At 42.4% G+C, this 20,388-nt stretch overlaps 2 protein-coding genes across 5 annotated transcripts in view; one reads left to right on the forward strand and one right to left on the reverse strand.

Annotated features, from left to right (window-relative positions):
• The first annotated feature begins 611 nt into the window (after positions 1 to 611).
• On the forward strand, positions 612 to 7,055 carry LOC108256096 (protein shisa-2 homolog). Its single transcript, XM_017452646.3, has 2 exons — positions 612 to 1,745; positions 5,965 to 7,055. The coding sequence occupies exons 1-2, from the start codon at positions 1,442 to 1,444 to the stop codon at positions 6,519 to 6,521; spliced, it is 861 nt and encodes a 286-aa protein (XP_017308135.1). The 5' UTR covers positions 612 to 1,441; the 3' UTR covers positions 6,522 to 7,055.
• Positions 7,056 to 13,396: 6,341 nt separating this feature from the next.
• atp8a2 (ATPase phospholipid transporting 8A2) overlaps positions 13,397 to 20,388 on the reverse strand; it is a 64,225-nt gene continuing 57,233 nt past the window's right edge. For 2 of the 4 annotated variants that reach the window (XM_053675021.1, XM_053675023.1), the window contains exons 34-37: positions 17,735 to 17,823; positions 17,512 to 17,616; positions 14,198 to 14,289; positions 13,397 to 14,117 (exon numbers count right to left, since the gene is read on the reverse strand). In XM_053675021.1, coding sequence (XP_053530996.1) covers positions 14,023 to 14,117; positions 14,198 to 14,289; positions 17,512 to 17,616; positions 17,735 to 17,823 — 381 coding nt within the window. In that variant the 3' untranslated portion in view covers positions 13,397 to 14,022. The remainder of the gene's footprint in view (positions 14,118 to 14,197; positions 14,290 to 17,511; positions 17,617 to 17,734; positions 17,824 to 20,388) is intronic. The other 2 variants (XM_053675022.1, XM_053675024.1) reach the window with 2 other exon arrangements.

Genomic DNA, 20,388 nt, shown 5'->3' on the forward strand with positions numbered 1-20,388 from the left:
ATAATCCAAGATTCCTTGTCACTGAGGTACCCACAAGCATGCACAGTTTGTATCTTTAAAGATCCACATGGTGGATCTTTAAAGCTTTAATCTAAATCGTTTTTATAGGTACACTATGTACACATTTCCAGGTGAAGTATACATATACATAAAGGTACAAATAAAATAGGTGTACTACTACCACCCCATTCGATAAGGAAAGGTGCAGTGTAGTATCCATTGTTCTGTGAGTGAATATGCAAAAATACTGTATATGATGCACATGTTCAGTAGCTTTATATTAAGGTTACTGTAGCGTTATATTTATTAATGGGCTATGACTGACTATTTATTATTACTATTCATTTTGTTTAACTTCTAACAATAATAAATTAATTAATACATAAATACATATTTGAAAGTAGTTTAAATTAATCTTATCCACTAGGCCATACATCACTGCCCACACTGATGCATTTCCACAGTTCTGACGAATGAATGAATGAATGAACTAATATTTGTTAATAAATGCAGGAGTAATTAATTCCCTGATGATTCCTAAAGGAACCTGTGCAAAAGTTGCACCCTGACCACTACCACATGAGGGTCCAAAGAGGACAAGGTCCACACAGGGCTATCCAATGACACTTGTTAGCACCGGCAACTGGCAGAGCTGTAAAAAGTCCACACAAAAAAAAGTGGTGAGTGCTGGAGTGCGCATGCGCAGAGGCCAACCTCCTGAGCTGGGCACGATGTCAGAAATACCTTCAGTCCATCATTTACCCTGTTCCGAGCCTGGAGAACAGCCGGAGAACCTTGTTTCTGGAAGATGACACTTGAGAAATCAGCGGTGGATTTAGGTGGACTTCAGTGAAGGTAAAAAGAAAGGGAAAGAAAAAGTGCAGGAATGCAGAAGGAAATTGAACTGGAGTAAAGAAAGGAAGAAAAAGGGGGATTTGGGGAGAATGCGCGCGGAGTTTGAGCTGGTGGATTACGCACCAGAAGTACGGGTTGGTTTCGCTCTGTCTCTGGGGGAAGACATTTGAGAAGCGCGTTTTGGAGGACACACACACACACACACACACACACCGCTTCGCTTCCGCAGCGCAGAAGTGTGCAGCTTGGCAAAGGATTGATGCGCAACTTGCCAGAAGTTTTTAACACTGGATCTTCTTTGTTTGATGCCTTTAATAAAACACACCAGCTATTTATCAGCTTGAATATGCGGCAATCATTCATTCAAACTCGTGCAAACTTGCTGGAAGTCTCATGACAGCTTTTTCGGACACAGTGGATACTTGTGGATGTATTGGTTTGGATTTACTGAGTGTGTTTACGGATCTAGTCCTTATTAGACTCATCGACAAATGACCGACACATTTGTAAAGCTCTCTCTCTCACCGTCCTTACCCATCCTTCATCTAGTTACCAAATTATTTTCGCTTCCATAAACAGCGGCAGCATGCAAACCGCGGGGTTCCCGATGGCCCTCGCGGTGCTTTTGACCATGTTAACGGTGATGGACGTGAAGGCGAGCGGGGAATACTGCCACGGCTGGAGGGATCCGCAGGGCGCATGGAGAGACGGTTTCCAGTGTCCTGAGCGCTACGACGCCGCCGAGGCGATCATCTGCTGCGGCAAGTGCGAGCTGCGTTACTGCTGCTCCAGCACAGAGGCCAGGCTCGACCAGGGCACCTGTGACAACGACAAGCGGGGCAGAGAGGAGCCGGGTGCTGGCCACGAGGACGGCAACAACTCCGGGGCAGGTAAACTGAATCACCACTCAACCATGTTATCGCCTAGGTGTCGTTATGGTGCGTAAAGGCGCACAATATCAACATCCCCAAATTTCTACAATAAAGATAATGTAGTCAGACCCTTCTGCCTTCATTTACCAAAACAAACAAACAAACAAACAAACAAACAAACAAAACAAAACAAAAAACATTACAATACCGGTGCAAGAAACGGGCAGCACCAGGATGACATTGCTTTAAATATATATATATATATATATATATATATATATATATATATATATATATATATATATATATATATATAAAATAATAATAATAATAATAATAATAATAAATAAAAATCTGATCTCACTTCACATCAGTATTACTGTATATCACTGAATGTGGTGGAAATGTGTGTAATATTACAGAGATTCAAATGTGCAAGATAGACAGATGTTTCATTAAATCCGCAGTGTGAATTGCATGCCACTGACAAGACTTGTCAGAAATGTAAGTTGGGGGGTGGCAATGGGGTGACAAGACGTCTTTCAAGCCACCCACATAACCACACCCATGAAAATACTGTTCACTTGTTCATGTATTTTATATATATATATATATATATATATATATATATATATATATATATATATATATATATATATTATTTTAAATAAGTGACATGATGAGAGATCAGAGATGTGACAGAAATTTGGCCTGTTTTCTTGCTTAAATTTAATTCCATATTTGGATAGACACTGCAAGCTAGTGATGGCTGTAGCTTAATGAATCCCTATACTGATTCGATTTCTTGAAAGGGTCGAATCAGTTTAAGTGAATCAAATTACGCATCCGAATCTCCACTGAGAACCTAGATTCCCATTCTTTTCAGGAATTTCATGTCAGTTTATTTAAAACAAATTGCTCTTCAGGGCTAAGAAAGAAAGTGTACTACTTGTGTGCCTAGATAATATCAATATAATATTTAGGTCACCCTATAAGGGTTCACTATCAAGCAGGTAGACTAAAAAAATACTTCAGTTGTCTTTGAACACCAACATTCTACAAGTCAAGAGAGACAACACAGAGAGAGAAAAAAAGAATTAAAAAAGAGGCAGTTTGTCCAAATTGTAGATGTTTATTCCGATTCGTGAATCGACTCACTTGTTCAATTCACTGAAAAGACTCGTTTGAACTGACTCGTTGGCGAATCGCCCATAATTACGGATCACTGCATCATCCTTGTTGATATCCACACACAACACGTCCTTTGTCTGCACCAAGTCACAGCAGCTCTGCTTAATCAAGTTTTGCATGCTCCTGATTGCTTTAACTCAGTGAGGTTTAGCACAAAACTCTAAGGCCGTGGACGAGAGAGTAACTTATCCTGTAGGAGAGTTTGGAGAGTTTGTAAAGGTTGGAGGCCCTCGGGGGCTTCCAAAGCTTTCTTCAGTGAAAAGGAAGTCAGGTTTTTGGTTTCATGCATCTAGGAGAGAAAATTAAAAGGAGTTCTCAATCCATCATATTGCATCCTTTTCTAACAGTACAATAGTGTTTGACTGAGACAGCTGCCATTGAATTTGTCTGCGCCTTGGCAGGGCTGCCACATTGTTCTGAAATGTTCCAGCTCAATCACGGGTTTAAAAACAAAAATCCGTTCCACTTCAGCCTGAGCTGTAACTCTAGGTGATTTTGCCAAATGAATGCATATATATGCATCTCCACTGATTGACAGGGAAGTACGATCTCTGCCATAGGAGAGGCTTCTGGACAGAGGAGTATGCTCTTTCCTGTTTCTTGGTAACGTGAAAAGATCTGTATTTCTGTCTTATTGCAAAATAACGAGAGAGAAAAATAGAGGCTGTTGAGTGAACGTGGTTAGTAGCTGCTGTAATTTAAGTGATAACAAGAGCTAACTTGTCAGACATTCCACAACATTAAACCCTTTAAAAAATGTGCTATTTATGAATCAATTAAAAACTGGCAAATTGTTGTGGTATAAGAATAATAAAACACTTCAGTAGATGCTGTTATAGGAAACTAATCCACTTCAGGGTGATAACAGTAACCTGCTTCACGTCAGAGCGCGTTACGCCAAACTTTCGTTGATTGTTTTCCGATAACAAGCACACGCTGTCATGTTTTATTCCTTAGTTAGACATGAAGATTTAATTCAGCACTATAGGTGTTAATTCAGCACTGGGGATTTTGCTGATTTTGCAATTCTATCCTGCCCAGCGCCTTCATTAATAGCCCACTTGGGAGGAAATGTAAAATCTGGACTGGCAGCATTGCAACCCTAGAAAGCAAACCCAGTCAGTTCACGTACACAAATGGTAAATTGTCCCTCGTGGTTATTAATAGCAGAGTTCACTCGGCTCGCGTGCTGCACAGCGAGAGGATCCAGTTCGGACTTGACTGGATCTCCATAGCGACAGCACTGCTCGCCGTGCATGTTCATAAACAATGGCTCATGTCTAAGGCCTCTGAGGCACAAAAAAACACTTTCCGAGCGTGAAATGGATGTCTGGTGGCCTCGCTTTGGGTTTGAGTGCTTAAAGTGCAGCCTGGAAGAATCTTAGAAATCCTATCAACAGTGACGTTTTAGGAAAGAGCTCTCGTTGCTAGAAGACCATTTTGTCCACTTCTGCAGTCAGTCTGCTGTGTCACCAAAACCAGCCGGTTCACCTACTATTATGTCCTTGAAAGCAGGGATTAAGCAGGTCTGATATAAGCAGAAGAAATGCTACACACAACTAAACCCCCACAATTAAGATTTCAAACTATGCACTTGCATCCAGTTACACTTCTAAATATTCTAGGTGTTCATGCGACCAAAGGGATTTTCTGCTTAAATTTGCAGTCAACATTCAGCTCCGTTTTCTTATAAGGATTTCCAAGAACTTCTTTTCCCACATATCTCCCTTCTACCTTATTTCTGCTTTGAGCTTACTAATGACAACGCTGAGAAACCTGAACTCGTGAGCCCATAGTTCAGTGGTGGAGGGGAATCACCCGAGCAAACAGGAGACAGCTGCAGTCTAAGACACATGATGTCTGGCTCTGCGACCGCTGCTCCAAGCTGAACAAAAATGCAACAGGTGTGCACTTATGTTAAAAGCAAGCACCTTTTAAGGAGACCCAAGAAGGTCAGGAGGAGCAAACGCATACAGTATCTTGGAAAAATCAGTCTTTATATACATGCTTCATATTCCAAAGCTATGTCATTTCATTTTTAAATAAACATATTTATAGTGCCTAGTTACAAGTTTAAAGTCCAGCTTTGGGACTAGCATGGAGCCTTCACCACTACCCCAAATCTGTGTAGAGCTATGACGTACAATTCATACATCCTAGCATATCGTGTGCACGCCATTTTGCAGTCGAATGTCGCTGGTTTTCGGAATATTCCACTGTTTTATTAACACGTTTTGCTGTCAGGACATGGCTAAAGATGAGCCTTTTTACCTAGTCCCAAGAAAAAAGCCTGGTTGCATGGTTATTATAGATGATATGAGGCAACATTCACTAGCACACACACACAAACACACCGTGACAGCAAGGTCGGAAAGGGCGCAGCTGCATGCGGTAGATTAGAGCTGATCAAAACAACACTAATATCTGCTAATGAGCAACTCTGAACCCCTGGGGACACATCGCTGCCACGTCTCATCACTCCGTCTCGCTCGCTCTCATGTGAAAACGTGAGCCGTGTATCCTATTGATTTGACATACAGCTGCACATGAAAGCCATTATTTTACATCTAGTGTTTTTAAGCTGAATGGCGAGGGACTGGTGACCTATTTTTCCCACCTGATGTTTTGCTGCTTTGTTTGAGAAAGTCTTTTGTCTCTGTGGTTGTGAAGGCAACATCGGTGGTAGATTATCTTTCACTATATTTCCACAGCGATGATAAAGGGATAGTTGCACAATGAGCAGGTGTAAAGTGACATTGAAAACAGATTTGAAAATCACATGTTTGAATTAGGAGAACTAGCACTGGAGCAATGTAACAATCCTTAGGAAGCTTTGGCAAGTTTACTATCCAATAAGACTCATGTCATATTTTACTGAAATGTACGTATTTATTTGGCAGGTTAAGCACGAGTCGGTTTTTCATTGCATTACTTAAGGTTTGATTCAGCGTCTTCACATTTTAAAGGTCATATCGCTTTATTCTTGGAGTTATGTTAAACACAAAGTAACCGTCTTTGCTCTTTCTCTAACTCTCTTTCTTTGCAGTGCCCATCTATGTGCCTTTCCTGATTGTGGGGTCGGTCTTCGTGGCGTTCGTCTTGCTCGGCTCGGTGGTTGCTGTGTGCTGTTGTCGTTGCCTCCGACCCAAACAAGAACCTACCTCCGGGGGTGGGCGTCTCCTGGAGTCCATCCCCATGATGACCTCAAGGGGATCCTCCTCCCGTCAGTCGAGCACAGCCACCTCGTCCAGCTCTTCAGCCCCGCCCAGCGCCACTCGTCCTATCCCTGGTCCTGCTCCCGCCCCCATTTTGCGCGCCCAGGCATCGTGCTGCCTGCCGCCAGATGCCAGTGTCTACGTCAACATGCCCACCAACTTCTCTGTGTTAAACTGCCAGCAGGCAACGCAGATCATGCCTCACCAGGGTCAGTTCCTGCATCCTCAGTACATCGGTTACGCCCACCCAGTCTCACCCACCCCGGCCTTCCTGGACCCTACGCAGGGTGCCTACAGGGCCCTGCAGTCTCCATATCCTCCACCTACGAGTGTGACGAGCATGACAAGTGTGAGTGGAGAGCAGAAGCAGCCGTCTGTGACTATATGAGAGGCTCCTTGTATGTGTGTGTTACACAGAGGAGCAAAAGTCATGAGGACCCTGAATCCCGGGTCAGTTCAGGGCCAGGCGCAGTGTTGTGTGTGTGTCATGTGCACTGCAGACAGTGAGTGTGCTGTTTATGTTGAGAAGACCGCCATCCACTCGGCACGCTCCTATCATTAGCACACATCATGGAGGAAGTGGACACTGTGCAAATGCTGTCTCCTTAGGGTGCCTGACCCATTTCCTAAAATGTTTTTACTCCAGAAATCTCCACCTAAGGTGGTTCAACAGCCCCCCCCCCACACCCCCCCACCCCCACCCCTCCTGTGGCGCCTACTCCCCAGAAGAAAGTGTCCCGTCTAAACCCGGACATGCCTTCATTTTTAATGATTTTTAATTTGTCAAAAATGTTTCTGTTTTTTTTAATCATTGAAGGTATTTTGTTTCTGCAGAGAACATCTGATTAATCCTAATATAATGTATTATTTTTTGGTTTGAGAATTTAAATAAAAAAAATCAACCCCTAAGTTGTAACATCTCACATCTGACCGGTTTCTTGTACCGTTCTAAGACTGTCGAACTTTTATCTGACCTGATTAGCTGGACCTGACTAAATAAGTAGCTAAACAAATAATATAGCAAGCTATTTGTAGTTACAAAAAAAAAAATTGTACACATATACACACAAAAGGTCTCCAAGTTGTAATGAAATGGTGTTTCATAGTATGTCTATAACAGCCTAGTACAAGTTCAGTTGCTACTCAAGTTTATCAAGGTTGATGCTAATTTGAAATAGTTTAATTTTAGCTGTAGAGAGTCTTTGTTTTTGTAATTTGCCAACACATCTGAGGTAAATGTTGCCATTCTTGAGAAGTTTGCGTTATTTTCGTTGTCGCTGTGCATTTCCCATGTCTGTACTAAAGACTTAACAGGTAAATTCTAGTTAACGCGTTAGCCTGCAGGTTTTAGCTAGCTTCCAGTGACCTAGCGACAATATTTTTATGACTTTAATCACTGGAACAGCACGTTTTATATGTTGAACAGCACAAATTCACAAGATTAATTTTAATTGTTAATTTTATAGGAAGAACCAATATGGCTGCCAGATGGTCTTCACACATCAAACATGATGTCACCTCTGAAATGAGTGTGTGCCATAACTGTGAATGTGTGAGCCTGTGAATGCTTGCGTCATAGTCAATGTAGCATGCGTGTTTGTGTGTGTGTGTGTGTGTGTGCATTGACATGCAGAGTGTGTTCATGTAGTCTCCACATGTTCCCTAGGAGGTGTGAGTGTATGTAATAGTATGTGTGTGAATGTACAGAGTATATGTAGTGTATAATGGGAATCACAGGTGGCGTGATGTGAAAACCAGCCCAGGCTCCCTTTTGGACGCTTAAACTCTAATGAAGTGAGCACGAGACACAGACTGTGACGCTCCACCCCCCTGGTCAATTCTCTAAACGGAAAACACACACACATTCTCACGTGCCCAAGTGCTCACTCTGTGGAAAACACACTAAATGCTCTGTCCCTGTTCCAGGATACATACTATAAAAAAAAAAAATTGTACATACATATCAAAGAAAGGTGTGTGTAAATGTGTGTGCATGTGAAATGGTTTGATTCACTCTGTGCCTCAATGTAGCTGAGATCGGAGGTCTTCAGAAGGCAGCCGACTTTATTATGCAGTAAAACTCTCTGCCAACCGTTACCCCTTCACTGGTTGCCCTTGTGAAAGAGGTGTGTGTGTGTGTGCCACTTTTCTCTCCCGGTCTGTTAGCATAAGGTGCCTTGGAGCAGCACCAAAAGGGTCTAGCGTATTTCATTTGGAGCAGGATTCTTGGAGACGAAGCTAGACGTTCTGCCAAAAACCGCCACCAGAGTTGTACACAGAATCATTGCCTGTATTAAAGGAATACTCCAGCACTTTTCAGCCCAATCTCCATCTACCATATCTGTAGCATATATGATTTCCACAGATGAGAATTTCAACTCCCTGAAGTGAGACGAGAACGAGAACGAACCACGTTGTCTGGACATAATAGAAGTCTTAAGGGCAGTTGTCGAATTCTGTCAGTAAAGATTTTTCATTTAAAAAAAATGTACAACTACAACAGTACTGTATAACCACAAATTCTTTCCTTGGAAAAACTAGTCCCATTCTTGAAAGGACAAATTATACAAAATTAGGGATTAACCTGACACCACTGACTGAAGAGTTCCTCAAAAGGTCAACAAAAACGGGTTACATAAAACATCTCCGTTGGTGAAATTCAGCAACTGCACTTAAATTTCATTATATGTGAGTTTGGAATAAAAACGATTTTAGTGCACTGTACCTAAGCACCTCCTTCCACATGGAATACCAGCTTAGAAATAACATAGAGAGCTATGGAAACCTATCTTAGAGAGACTTGATTAGCAGCATAAGCTTAACAGAGTTAATTGACCCAGTACCTGATTTTGGTTAAACAGCTGATCCCACGTTAGTATGAACTGAACTGTTGTTAGATGAGGACCAGACACTCCACATGTTCCCGCAGAAGAAAAAACAAATTGGGCTGGAAAACACGTCTCTAACCTTCACTACAGAGGAGTTCATGGACAGTCAAAGAACCGTTCCATGTCCATGCTGCGTTCAATAACGCGTGCAAGTAAAAAAGTGTTTATTTTGAACTGAATGTCTTCCTGACTCTCTCTGTGAGAACTGTTTCCTTTTCATTTGAAATGTGTTAATGATAATAAATATGGTAGAGTGTATGTAAATATGGTGGGTGACTGAGTTGTTTTTGACTCGCTCTGTCAGAGACATGTCCTCCACTTACAGCTGTAGAAGTGTGTATAAGTTACGGCTCTAGCTATATAAAACCGAACAGCCTCAAGCTGACTTCAGATCAGTTGTCAGTGCGTCTGTATATACAGTATATTCCCTCTCCATATGGATTCATTGTTGGTAATGGGCTTAGGCCTGTCCACTTTGCTCACTGGCCCACCCTGTGTTGTTAATGCTGTTGTCTGTCATATTTGATTATATTTATCAGCTACTTAAGAAAACTTTAGGCCTTTATCCGCTGCAGTTTCTTCGTAGGAGCAAGACCCCCCCCAGCGAGCTAACACACCTCATCACTGTTCACTCGACTTAGCTGGATAGCAACATTTGTGCTGTAAAGCTTTTACATACTTTTCAGGAAGGCCAACAATTTAGTTACAAATGTTGAAATTATGTGTGATTATACATATCTTAACATTACAAACTTGTACAGCTTTTAGTGTTAGTTAATGTAAAGTTAGATTTCTAAATCTGAGCTCACATTTTTTTAAAATTCAAAAGTATTCAGAAAACAGCAAGCAAACAAAATGCGAAGTTAATTTGATGCTAATTGGAATTAGTGTAACAGTAGCTGTAGTGGGTCTGTTCTTAGTAATCTGCCGTCACATCTGAGGGAAATGTTGATATTCTTGACAAGTTTGCACTGTTTTTTATTGTCGCTGTGCCTTTTCAATGTCTGTACTAAAGACTTTATGGGACACACAAGTTTAGCTAGTAATTTTAACTCCCTATAGCTGGACTATAAAAGGATAATTAGCTAAATCAATTGAAATGTTCTCTGGTTTAAAAAAAAACTCTACTAGTTTTATGATTTGTGATTCCAAGAGTAACAATAATAATGAAATAATAAATATTAGCCTGCTCTGTACTGAAAAGCAGGCACCGTTACCGCCTCCGCAGAAATGAAATCAAAACCCAGGGGTATAGAAACAACCCTGGAGGGTGTTAAAATTCAAGTAAAACGCATTTAGGCATCTACTCTCTCACACACATGAAATGTAAAGCATGATATCAGAAGCCATAATAATAATAATAATAATAATAATAATAATAATAATAATAATAATAGTGGTCTGTTTCCAGAAAGTGGAGGGTGTATATTTTTGGCATGCTCCAAAGTTATCCCGAGAGTGGGAGGAAAGGAGAGAGGACGTTTGAGGAGACCTTGGATGGAGCTGAAATGGATCTGTGTGGCCCCTGCTGAGGTGGAACGGATCAGAGGAGGAATGGATTCCCCATTTTGGAGGTGCTGGAGCAGAACGGAGCTGGGTCTGATCCAGAGGCTGGGCGTGGGCTTCCCAGCACTGAGCCAATGGGGACAGGACAAAGGGACATGGTTTTACACACACACACATACACACATTCCATCTGAGCATTCATATTTAGATTAATTTCTATCAGCACGATCATTATAACTCAAGAACACATGTTGAGACCCTCAAAATTTAAGTACTTGAGGTCAACTGGGTGGTCTACACTCTTAATTTCATGCTCCACACACACACACACACACCTTCTCAGCACACAGATGTACAGTGTATTCTTTGGACAATGTGCAAATTCAAAGCAGAGCTTACATCAAGCTTAAAAGCTACACGTGATCCAAATGCGTCAGTCATATCGCCTCTTTCCTGTCTGTAATCTGATGTCTGATGTCATGTTCTTCGAAAAACTAGCATGTCAGAGGCGTGAACGATGAATCAGACCAACAGATAATAATGTAACAATCAAGCACAGGCTTATATGATTAAGATACAGGATCTATAATCTCACCAGCTCACACTGATTTCAACAGTATATTCATTCAAGGGTGGAGCTGGATCTGATCCAAGTCCTTCCTATAAGCTTAACCCTAACCCTTAACCCCTAACCCACACAACTTTGTACAACACAGAACAACACACGTAGGAAAAGCTGGATCAGGTCCGACTCCACCCCCATGGACTTTTTGTATTTGAATAAACCGAGACTCCATTAAAATAATCCTGCGTTCATATTATAAAGTCATTAACGTCGCCCCCAGTTTATCTAAGCGATGCAAATGCAGCTCGTGTAGCGTGCGTTCACGTATCGTCCAACTTTTTCAGATTTACGCTAAGAAATTCTAGCAATGCTACTCTTGCTGACATATTTTGAATAGATGTTTCTTTAAAGGAAAAGATTTTGAGGTGATGTAAAGTTCAAGTGAAACACACATAAGCCTTAGCTTTCTCCGTATTGAGTTTTCCATCCAGCAAATGTTTTTAAAATGCGAATATAAAAAGCCCAAAATACACGCTTAAACACAGTGACAAAAAACGTCTGCGTTAAGCTGAGGTGGAAACGTTTGTTTTTCGTTTCGAGGACACACGTCACATGTTTCAGCGCAACACTGAAGTATATCTAAATATAAACATTTTCTTTAGGAAAAGGAAATTTGTGCACTTTTTTGGGCAGATGACGTAACAAAAGTTTTCTTTTTGTTAACGAAAACACATCAAACGTCAATGTGACCTGACCAGGATAAAGCAGGATATTCACGCTATCTTCAGGATTTCACATGATGGACACGTATCCGTTCACGTTTCCGCGTTTTGCCGACTTTTCGTTACTGAAATTTGTTTTAAGATTGCGAAACTTTTTAATGGAAACGTGTAAGGTGTTCGCACCGAGTAGCGGGAATTTTTACGATTATTACAGGGATAGAAACACGTACGCAACACAAACTGTAGCTTTATACAGAACTGTTTACAAATAAATAATGTTTAGCTAGACATAGCTAGTTATGGGGAAGAACTTTTAAACGTAAGACATTTTTTAAACAAAACAACATTTTTACTTAGCTAGCTGATGTTTGCTTTAACTGCACCGGAAATGTGCAGGTTCTCGTGTTTTACTTTAATTCGAGCAAAGTCTCGTTGAGAAGTGAGGTCTGTCGGGACCGAACATAAATCCCTGAGACAAGAAACTAGTAGCCCTGGCAACCAATTCCCAAAATCCAATCATTCTTGTAAGTAAATTTGCATAAAATTGAGAAAATCGCATCTCGTGTAGTGTCACAGGAAGCAAATAGTTCAGGGTACAGGAAGAAGAAAAGGAATAACAAAGACAAGGTTTATTCGGAGAAAACAGGCAGAGCGGAAGCGCTACAAAGCCAGACACAACCCCTGAAGCCAGAGAGAGAGAGAGAGAGAGAGAGAGAGAGGAAAGAACAAGGGGACGAAGAAACGAGGAGGGTGATGATCCTGAAAGAGGTGGAGAAGAGGAAAGTGTGTGTGTGTGTGGAGGAGTTGAGTGTGTTTGGGGAGCCCCACACTGCGTGAATGTTCTGCCTCAGTGCCATCTCTGTATTCTTTGGCAAAGAGGCTGTGATGGTGGGTGGAGGGAGTATTCTGTGTGTGTGTGTGTGTGTGTGTGTGTGTGTGTGTGTGTGTGTGTGTGTGTGTGTGTGTAGGTGTAGGTCAAGCTGGGCCATGGCTCTGCATCTGTAAGTTTCATACAGGAGTTGAATGATCGTTGTTCTGTTAGGAGACCAAGCATAACAAAACTCACTACGTCTGCTAACTACTTTATACTCAAGCTAGCGTTAGCTACGCACCGTTCACGTAATTAGCGACATTAAAACTTTGGTATTTAGCTAGCCTGTTAAGACAGCTAGCATTACCTAGGGATCTAATCCAAATAACAAGCTGTATCAACCTAAAATGATGAGCAGATTTAGCTTATATCTAATCAAGTTGTGTTAGCAAATAAAAAGAAGAAAAAAGGCAGATGATGGGAGGATGAAACCTGGAGCAACAAAAATGTCCCAGTCTCCTTGTTCTCCTGCTTTTTTTTTCCATTTTAGTCTCTGCTGAATATGTTTACCACAGTGACTAGAAGCTCGAAGGAGAACTTTAAGCCAACAAGTCCCAACCCAAGCCCCCCCCCAAGACGCCTCCTCGCGCTGACTGATCAGCATTTCAACATTTTACCTTCACATCTGAGTAGAAAAGACATTTGCCACACACACACACACACACACACACACACACACACACACACACACACACACACAGAGACACACACGGTTCTGCACCAAGAAAAGGAATTCCTCAGAGTGTATGTTTATGTTTGACGTTTATTTTCGAGAGCTCCCCCTGCATTGCACGGATGATGACGGACAAGACGAAGTCCAAACTCAAAGAAACAGAAATCACACCCATACACACACACACACACACACACACACACACACACACACACACACACACACACAGAAACAAGAGGACATACACACTCACACTAAACACACATACACGTGTTTGTATACGCACATGCATGACAACATCCACAGAGCTGTGTACCACGTGTGATAGATACAGACAGAATCACCAGTGTCTCTGGTTTCCATGCATCAAGTCTGGATGCTGATTGGCTCCTCATTCCCATCCTTCACAGCATGGCACATTTCTGACTGGCCATTTTCTTTGTGAGATTAAACCCCCCACCCACCCCCCACCCACGTTCCCACAGTTAAGTCTTGTCTGAAAAGGCTTGGTAAGTGTGTAGCGAGGCCCGGCGTGGTGCAGGCCAAGTCCACGTCAGTGCAGGTACTTCAGTAAGGCCACAGCAGGCTCAGGTGGGATGGAAATGTCCCTTAAAAAAAGTCTCAGCTGCTGCCTTGGTTACTGATCATCTTGTTACTGACGTAGCTACAGACTGGGCCGCTGGCGGGTCGTGTCGTAAGAACGCACTACCTCGGATTGGGACACAACCCCGTGCTCTTCCTGGGAGAATGCATAGCCATCTGCCGAGAACAACAACAACAAAATTTCATTTTCTCCACTCGACACTTCATAATCACAAATTTCTCCGTGTGACACTCACGTGAGACGGTCTGCTGAACGGAGCTGGAGCGCCCCACACTGGACGGCGTCTTCCTGAACACCCGAGTCAGCAGATGGGCGCGCTCGTTCAGACTGGACAGAGACAGAGAGAAAAAGAGAGAGAGAAAGAGACAGAGAGAGGGAGAAGTTAATCATCTATCAGAATGCAGAATGGCTCACTGATATGCTAATCAAGGAAGGGTTCACACTCAGAGATCAAAACACAGCAAGGAAAAGTCTAAGGACTGCTTTTAAGGACGCAGATTAAACTTCTGACAGACCGTGACGTTTAACCCAGGATTAGGGTTAACCAGCGTCTATAAAAGCAGGCCAAGGTGACCGACAGGTTAAAGTTTAAACCACAGGGCACACAGGAATGACTGACAGATTTGACCACCAATCCTCAAAGAAAAAAATCCTCAAGGTCACAGGCTAACACAGTGTAAATACTTTTTGGATATTTGGCTGATCAGAATTTACCACCCTATATTTACACACTCATACTCGGGCTGCTACCTTGAAAAGTACCAGCCTCCTTGGGCAGGATTTTTACCCGAATAAAAACCTTGACTCTGGGCAGACTTGACATCAGACTTCAGTGCCCTCATATGGCATCACTTTTAGCGCACTTTTCAGTTAGTCTTGCTGAAAAAACAGACACGGACACGTGAAGCTAACCTCCGCATCTTTTCAAACTGCTGTTCATGCTGCATCAACGTAACACACTTGGAGGAAAGCGCTATCTGCTAGTGTCACTCTGATTGGCAGGGGAGTGTGGCATTGAGTATGCCCCTCCCACCTAGAGAGCACGGCCAACTTCCGGCCACGGGACGCCTGGCACCATTGGGATTCGAACTCGCTATCTCCTGACAATAGATTTAACGTCTGTTTATCATCATTTTTGTAGAATTCTGGTCTAATGAATGGAATGAAAAAGTTTTCTACAGTGACACGGACACACGCTATACTGTACTTCCATCAAGTCTGGACAAATTAAGAAGATTGGAGAACAGCTGCCTTCAGAATGGGACAGACCCATGGAGCAGTTTTCTGACTGGAAGACAGCATATCCAGTCATTCTGAAACATCTGCTTAGCGCTGTCTTGAAATTGTATTACAACCCGTCATTACCATCTGTTCTTCTTTGTTAAAACGTAAAAAAAATAAAAATCAATCAGTATAACAACGACGTTTTGCCCAAATTTATACCTTCAAAATGGAGACGTCTGATTTGCCCTGAACTCCATTTCTGAATGAAGTGGAACCCAAGGGCGCTCGGCCCATTCCATGATAAACAGATGATAAAAAGATAGAGTGATGACTCCGAGTGTTGATCCCTGTGATGATACCACAATGTCTCCCTATAAATCAGATGAAAGCGATCCCATCCATAAACAGTGGGGAATGATGTAAATCCCAGCCGTAATGGAAGATGGCCAAAGCTGCTCAAGGTTACAGCTGAGAGGCACGGCGTACGGTAGAGGAACTTGGGGAGGGGAGGGGGTGGAGAAACATGCAGTACCAGTGCTGGAAGGATGCCTCGATATGTTTGGCCTCATCATGAAAGCGGTCGGCAACCGTAACCGTGGCAGGACGGTCTGCCAAAGAAAATGCCATCTGCTAAACAGACCGGTCAGATGAGGCGAGCGATGGAGAGATAAATAAAGAATTAAATAAACGGAAAGGCGCAGAGGTTTTGCCGGAAAGCCGAACTCCGTGCCCCTTTGTCCGAGTCCATTTTTCATAACAGAATGCGAAGCTTTGTTTCAGCACATCCTTTTGCGTATGAAATTACTCCCAGACTCCTTGGTCAACAGAGCAACTGAGTCTGAACTTTTAACACAAGCTTTTCCTGAGTCGAAACCACAACCCAACAAACAGGTTTAAATACGGAGCAACTCTTGAACTCTCAGCACAACTCAGGCCCATGTTGCATGTTTACTGTATTAAATGAGCTTAATTAGCTTGCACAAGAGAAACGGAGCAGAACGCTGAACCGAGGCGTCGAGCCAACTACCGTCCTCATTAGAAGTCAGATCTGTCAACTCCGCAGCCACAAACCATAGGCCTAAACATCCCCCAAAAAAAGTCTACAACCAGCTATAAATCGTACTGCCAAAGTCTGAGGTAAATCAAGATCTACAGGCTTGAACTGCGTGAGCTAAATATATAGGAAAATTCAACACACCTCTATTTCATAAACATACAGAATAAATATTACGGCTGTCGAAACCAATTTCACAGCTTTTCAGAATATTTACATGGCCGGGAGCCAAAGGAGCTAAACTGGTCGTGGTTTCTGGGTAGGAAGGAGTATGGGAGACTATGCCCCAATCAATCACAGCAACACTTGCCAATCATGGGTGTCTTTGAGCTCATGTATGTGGAAGAGGGTTGATAACGCTTTCCCCAGAAGGCCCTGTGACTACGAATGAGCAGAAATAAATGCTGGCTTCATGTGTTTTGGATGGAGCATGTGTTATCCTTCAATCTCCCCAGATGGTGGTGGGTGGGAAATATATACTCCTTTTATATTTCAGATATTAAAAAAGCGACATTATTTCACTTTCTGTGGTTTATGTGATACACAAAAATTGTACAATTATACCCTCACTTATTATATTCATTAAAATTTGAATGCAATTTTTGAAACAAATTTGACAGCCCTAATAATAAAACACGTACATTTCCTACACACACACACACACACAGTTACATTTCCTAAGTTACACACACCCGGTTCTTACAGCCACACAAACCTGACCAGCTCAGGGCCGTCTGGCGACGCACAGTGTGAACAAATGTAGAAAAACAGAAAACATACATGTCAGATGAGACAGAGGAACAGAAGGGAGAGGAAAAAAGAATGAGGATGAGCATGAGGAGGTAGAGTTCACTCTGTATGTGTGTAATGAAGCACACGCAGGCAGGTGAGCTCTACCTGCGGACGTCCGGCTCTAGGCGTGCTGCAAACCTACGGCACTGCAGCCTTGGGCCTGTGAACCGTCAATGTGTGGTTAAACACCATTAGAGCAAAAACATTAACCACGAATAAACAACGCATGGGTGGGGCTTTAACAACGAGACAAAGCAGACAATAATTAAAGTCCCTGGAAACATGAGACCAATGAGTGTGATCCTGATCTGAGAAGTGTGTGGGCGTGGCCTAATATTCTAATGAGTATGCTTGATTGACACATACTCACATACACACATGCACGCACATACCTCAATCTGACTCAACAATGAAAGTGAAATCTATAGTGAATTGATGTGGTGAATCGGAACGTTTGGCGTTTGGGTCGGGACACACACCTGCGACCACTGGCATCTCTGAGGACGGCCGCGCCAGGATCGACAGCCCGCGCCTCCAACTCCTGCACTTCCTCCAGCAGAGTCTTCTTTAGTGTGCGCCTCCCTCTGCACACACACACACACACAATACAATCAGATCAGAAATCGATGGCACTTGATCTTGTGTAATGTGTATGTTCGCTACCAGAATGTGTACAGTAAACCGTGTTTGTGGGTTACTCACGCGTTCCACGCCACGTCTTTGAGCAGGCACGCAGCCGGCACCACTATCAACCCCAGCCAGAAGCTCCAGCATTGCATGACTCTGCCGGCCTGCAGAGAACCCCCCAAACACAAAAATGATATTAGAACAACATCACAACCATAATCAGGAAACCTCCCAGTCTGGTCATCTACACAGCTGCAGCTGGACACGGTGACCTCTGACCTCTGCAGTGTGTGTGTGTGGGGAGGTAATCATCCCATCAGACACTGTCTCCGGCTCTGCCTCTCTTTTTCTCTCTCTCTTTCTCTGTCTCTCCTCCTGTCCTGTCTGTCCTCTTTATCCCCCTCCCCCTCACACTCTCGGGCTTAATGATGAGAAATCATACATGTGATATGTCTGTACTATAAAAAAAAAAAAAGTACAACACTTTCAGAAAAAATGCTTTTAATAAGCAAATTAAGAATTTTTTTTTAAAAAAAGTCTGCGGTCCATTTTGTATAAATGGTTTAAAGATCTCACAATGTAGCAGTATTTCTATTTATATTCATGTAAAAAAAAAAAAGTGCATTAGCCATCATATAGATGTGAAGTCTTTGATAAGAACAATGTACACACATAATGACAACGAAAACATAACAAAACTATCTGGAATGTCAACATTTACCTCAGATGTGTTGGAAAATTACAAAAAACAACAACTTTGCACGACTTTATTTAAGCTGTAAATGTATTTAGCGCTAACAGTAAGCTAAACTCTGACAGGGTTGCCATGTTGAGATGTATATATGTGTGTGGTACTCTTGTATAAGTCACATTAACAATCCAATCATTTTTTAGGCTGACTCTGAAATGGCACTTCATGTCTCCTATTATTGGAGTGTAGTTTAGTTTTTGTCCCATTAGTGTAGCCAGTTCATTCACTTAAAGAACAGATATTATTTTCCATCATGCTAATGTCTGCCAGAGCGTCTGTTTTTTTTAAATGTCATGTTAACACCAAGCTAATCATTGCATAATTCCTACAGTAAAAACACTAACAAACGAGCGTGTAAGAATTAGGCAAAAATTATAATACATACTGATTTGCTGTGTAAGTCACATGACCCGCTAGAGGACAAAAAAAATGACTTGTCCGGAAAACAGGGATCTAGATCGTGAGATTTCTCATGACTTCAGGAAGAACTAGCTGTTAATCTCGGACTGATCTGCAGGTATCTGATGAACTGCGTGTGTGCAGACTCATAACTTAAGTTTCCTCCTAAGCTAATACTTGTGATGAACTGGACACTTTTCAGCCCTGAAAACCATGAGGAGGCATTTCCTGTGACAGCTGCACGCAGGCCTGAGCAGCCCGTCTCCTAATGAAAACAGGTCTCCGGCAAATGCCGTGTATGCTTCCACACACACACACACGCAATATAAGATGGAGCGATATCATTGCTGGATGGAAGTGATGGAAGAAACAGACGTATAAGGGAAAGGAAATGAGTGGAAGGATAAAGAGATGAACAGGGACATTTAAGAGAAAAAAAAGCATATCCCCGTTTCTTTCAGCTCCCTCATTTTGAGAAAGAGCAGCTGCAGGGTTACTTGAGCACATTCCCGAATTTTGACATAAATTAAATTAATGGGCCGAGGGCCTTTGGAGAACACAATCCCCTATAACGCCACAGACTGAGGGTCCTAATTTAACCCTGTCTTAACACATACTGTATAAATACATGCATATATTTATACAGTACATACCCACACACACACACACACACACACACACACACACACACACACACACACACACACACACACACACGTACGCACACTCAGACACACTGCACATACAGCACAAGAAAAACCAGACAGCATTTTGGACATCCCGCAATTCCAAACACTTCAGTCCACTAGTTTAAAGCAGGCAGATTGAGATGGCGCCTCCGGAGGCGTCAGTAAAGCCGGGGGCTCGGGTGACCACGCGGCAGGTGCGGGGTCTCTACACCTGGCTGGACGGTCATAAATCGACCCCTGAGCTCCAGCCATGCTGACACAGAACACCCAGAGAGCGCTGCCAGGGAGGACAGTCTGTCTGGTAGGCGTGTCTTTATGTGGGAAAAGATGGACATGTCTTTTGAACTCATATTTGAACTCAAACACACCATTTACACGTTTCGGAGTGAATCTATTTACGATATTTATATTTTAAAATGATTAAACATAAAGATGTACTGCTTTCTCAGAGCACTTGGCTAAAATGAACAGTGCATGTTAACTGATCTCAGCTAGCTCGCTAGTGTTAGCAGTAAAGATCAGGAAAATCTGTTCATGTGACTTAAAAAACCTGTCTGGTCAACTCATTTTACACAGTTGGCTACTATTAGCAGTAAAGATTAGAAGCATGTAATAGTATGACTGTAAAAAAAAAAAAAAAAAGAACAAGAAAAACCCCAAAGAAATCCTGTCAGGTTAGCGCACACTGTCCAGCTGGCTAGCATGAGCAGTTTAGATTGAGAACATTTATATGACAGGGAAATCCCTCAGAAATCCTGTCATATTAGCTCACATCAATCGAGATTCTAAACATTGATGAATATTTATAAATATTCATATGAATATTAATATCAGCCCAAATCAGGCAGCAAAATGGCATCAATATTACACACACAAACGACATTCAACGA

The sequence above is a fragment of the Ictalurus punctatus genome, chromosome 23 (genome assembly GCF_001660625.3).
Source record: "Ictalurus punctatus breed USDA103 chromosome 23, Coco_2.0, whole genome shotgun sequence".
Lineage (NCBI taxonomy): Eukaryota > Metazoa > Chordata > Actinopteri > Siluriformes > Ictaluridae > Ictalurus > Ictalurus punctatus.

What these genes read in the sequence shown, in the direction of transcription:
- LOC108256096 (XM_017452646.3), top strand. Translation starts at nt 1,442, where the DNA reads ATGCAAACCGCGGGGTTCCCGATGGCCCTCGCGGTGCTTTTGACCATG. An exon ending in CGGCAACAACTCCGGGGCAG is followed by an intron (nt 1,746 to 5,964) that starts GTAAACTGAATC and finishes CTTTCTTTGCAG; the next exon opens with TGCCCATCTATGTGCCTTTC.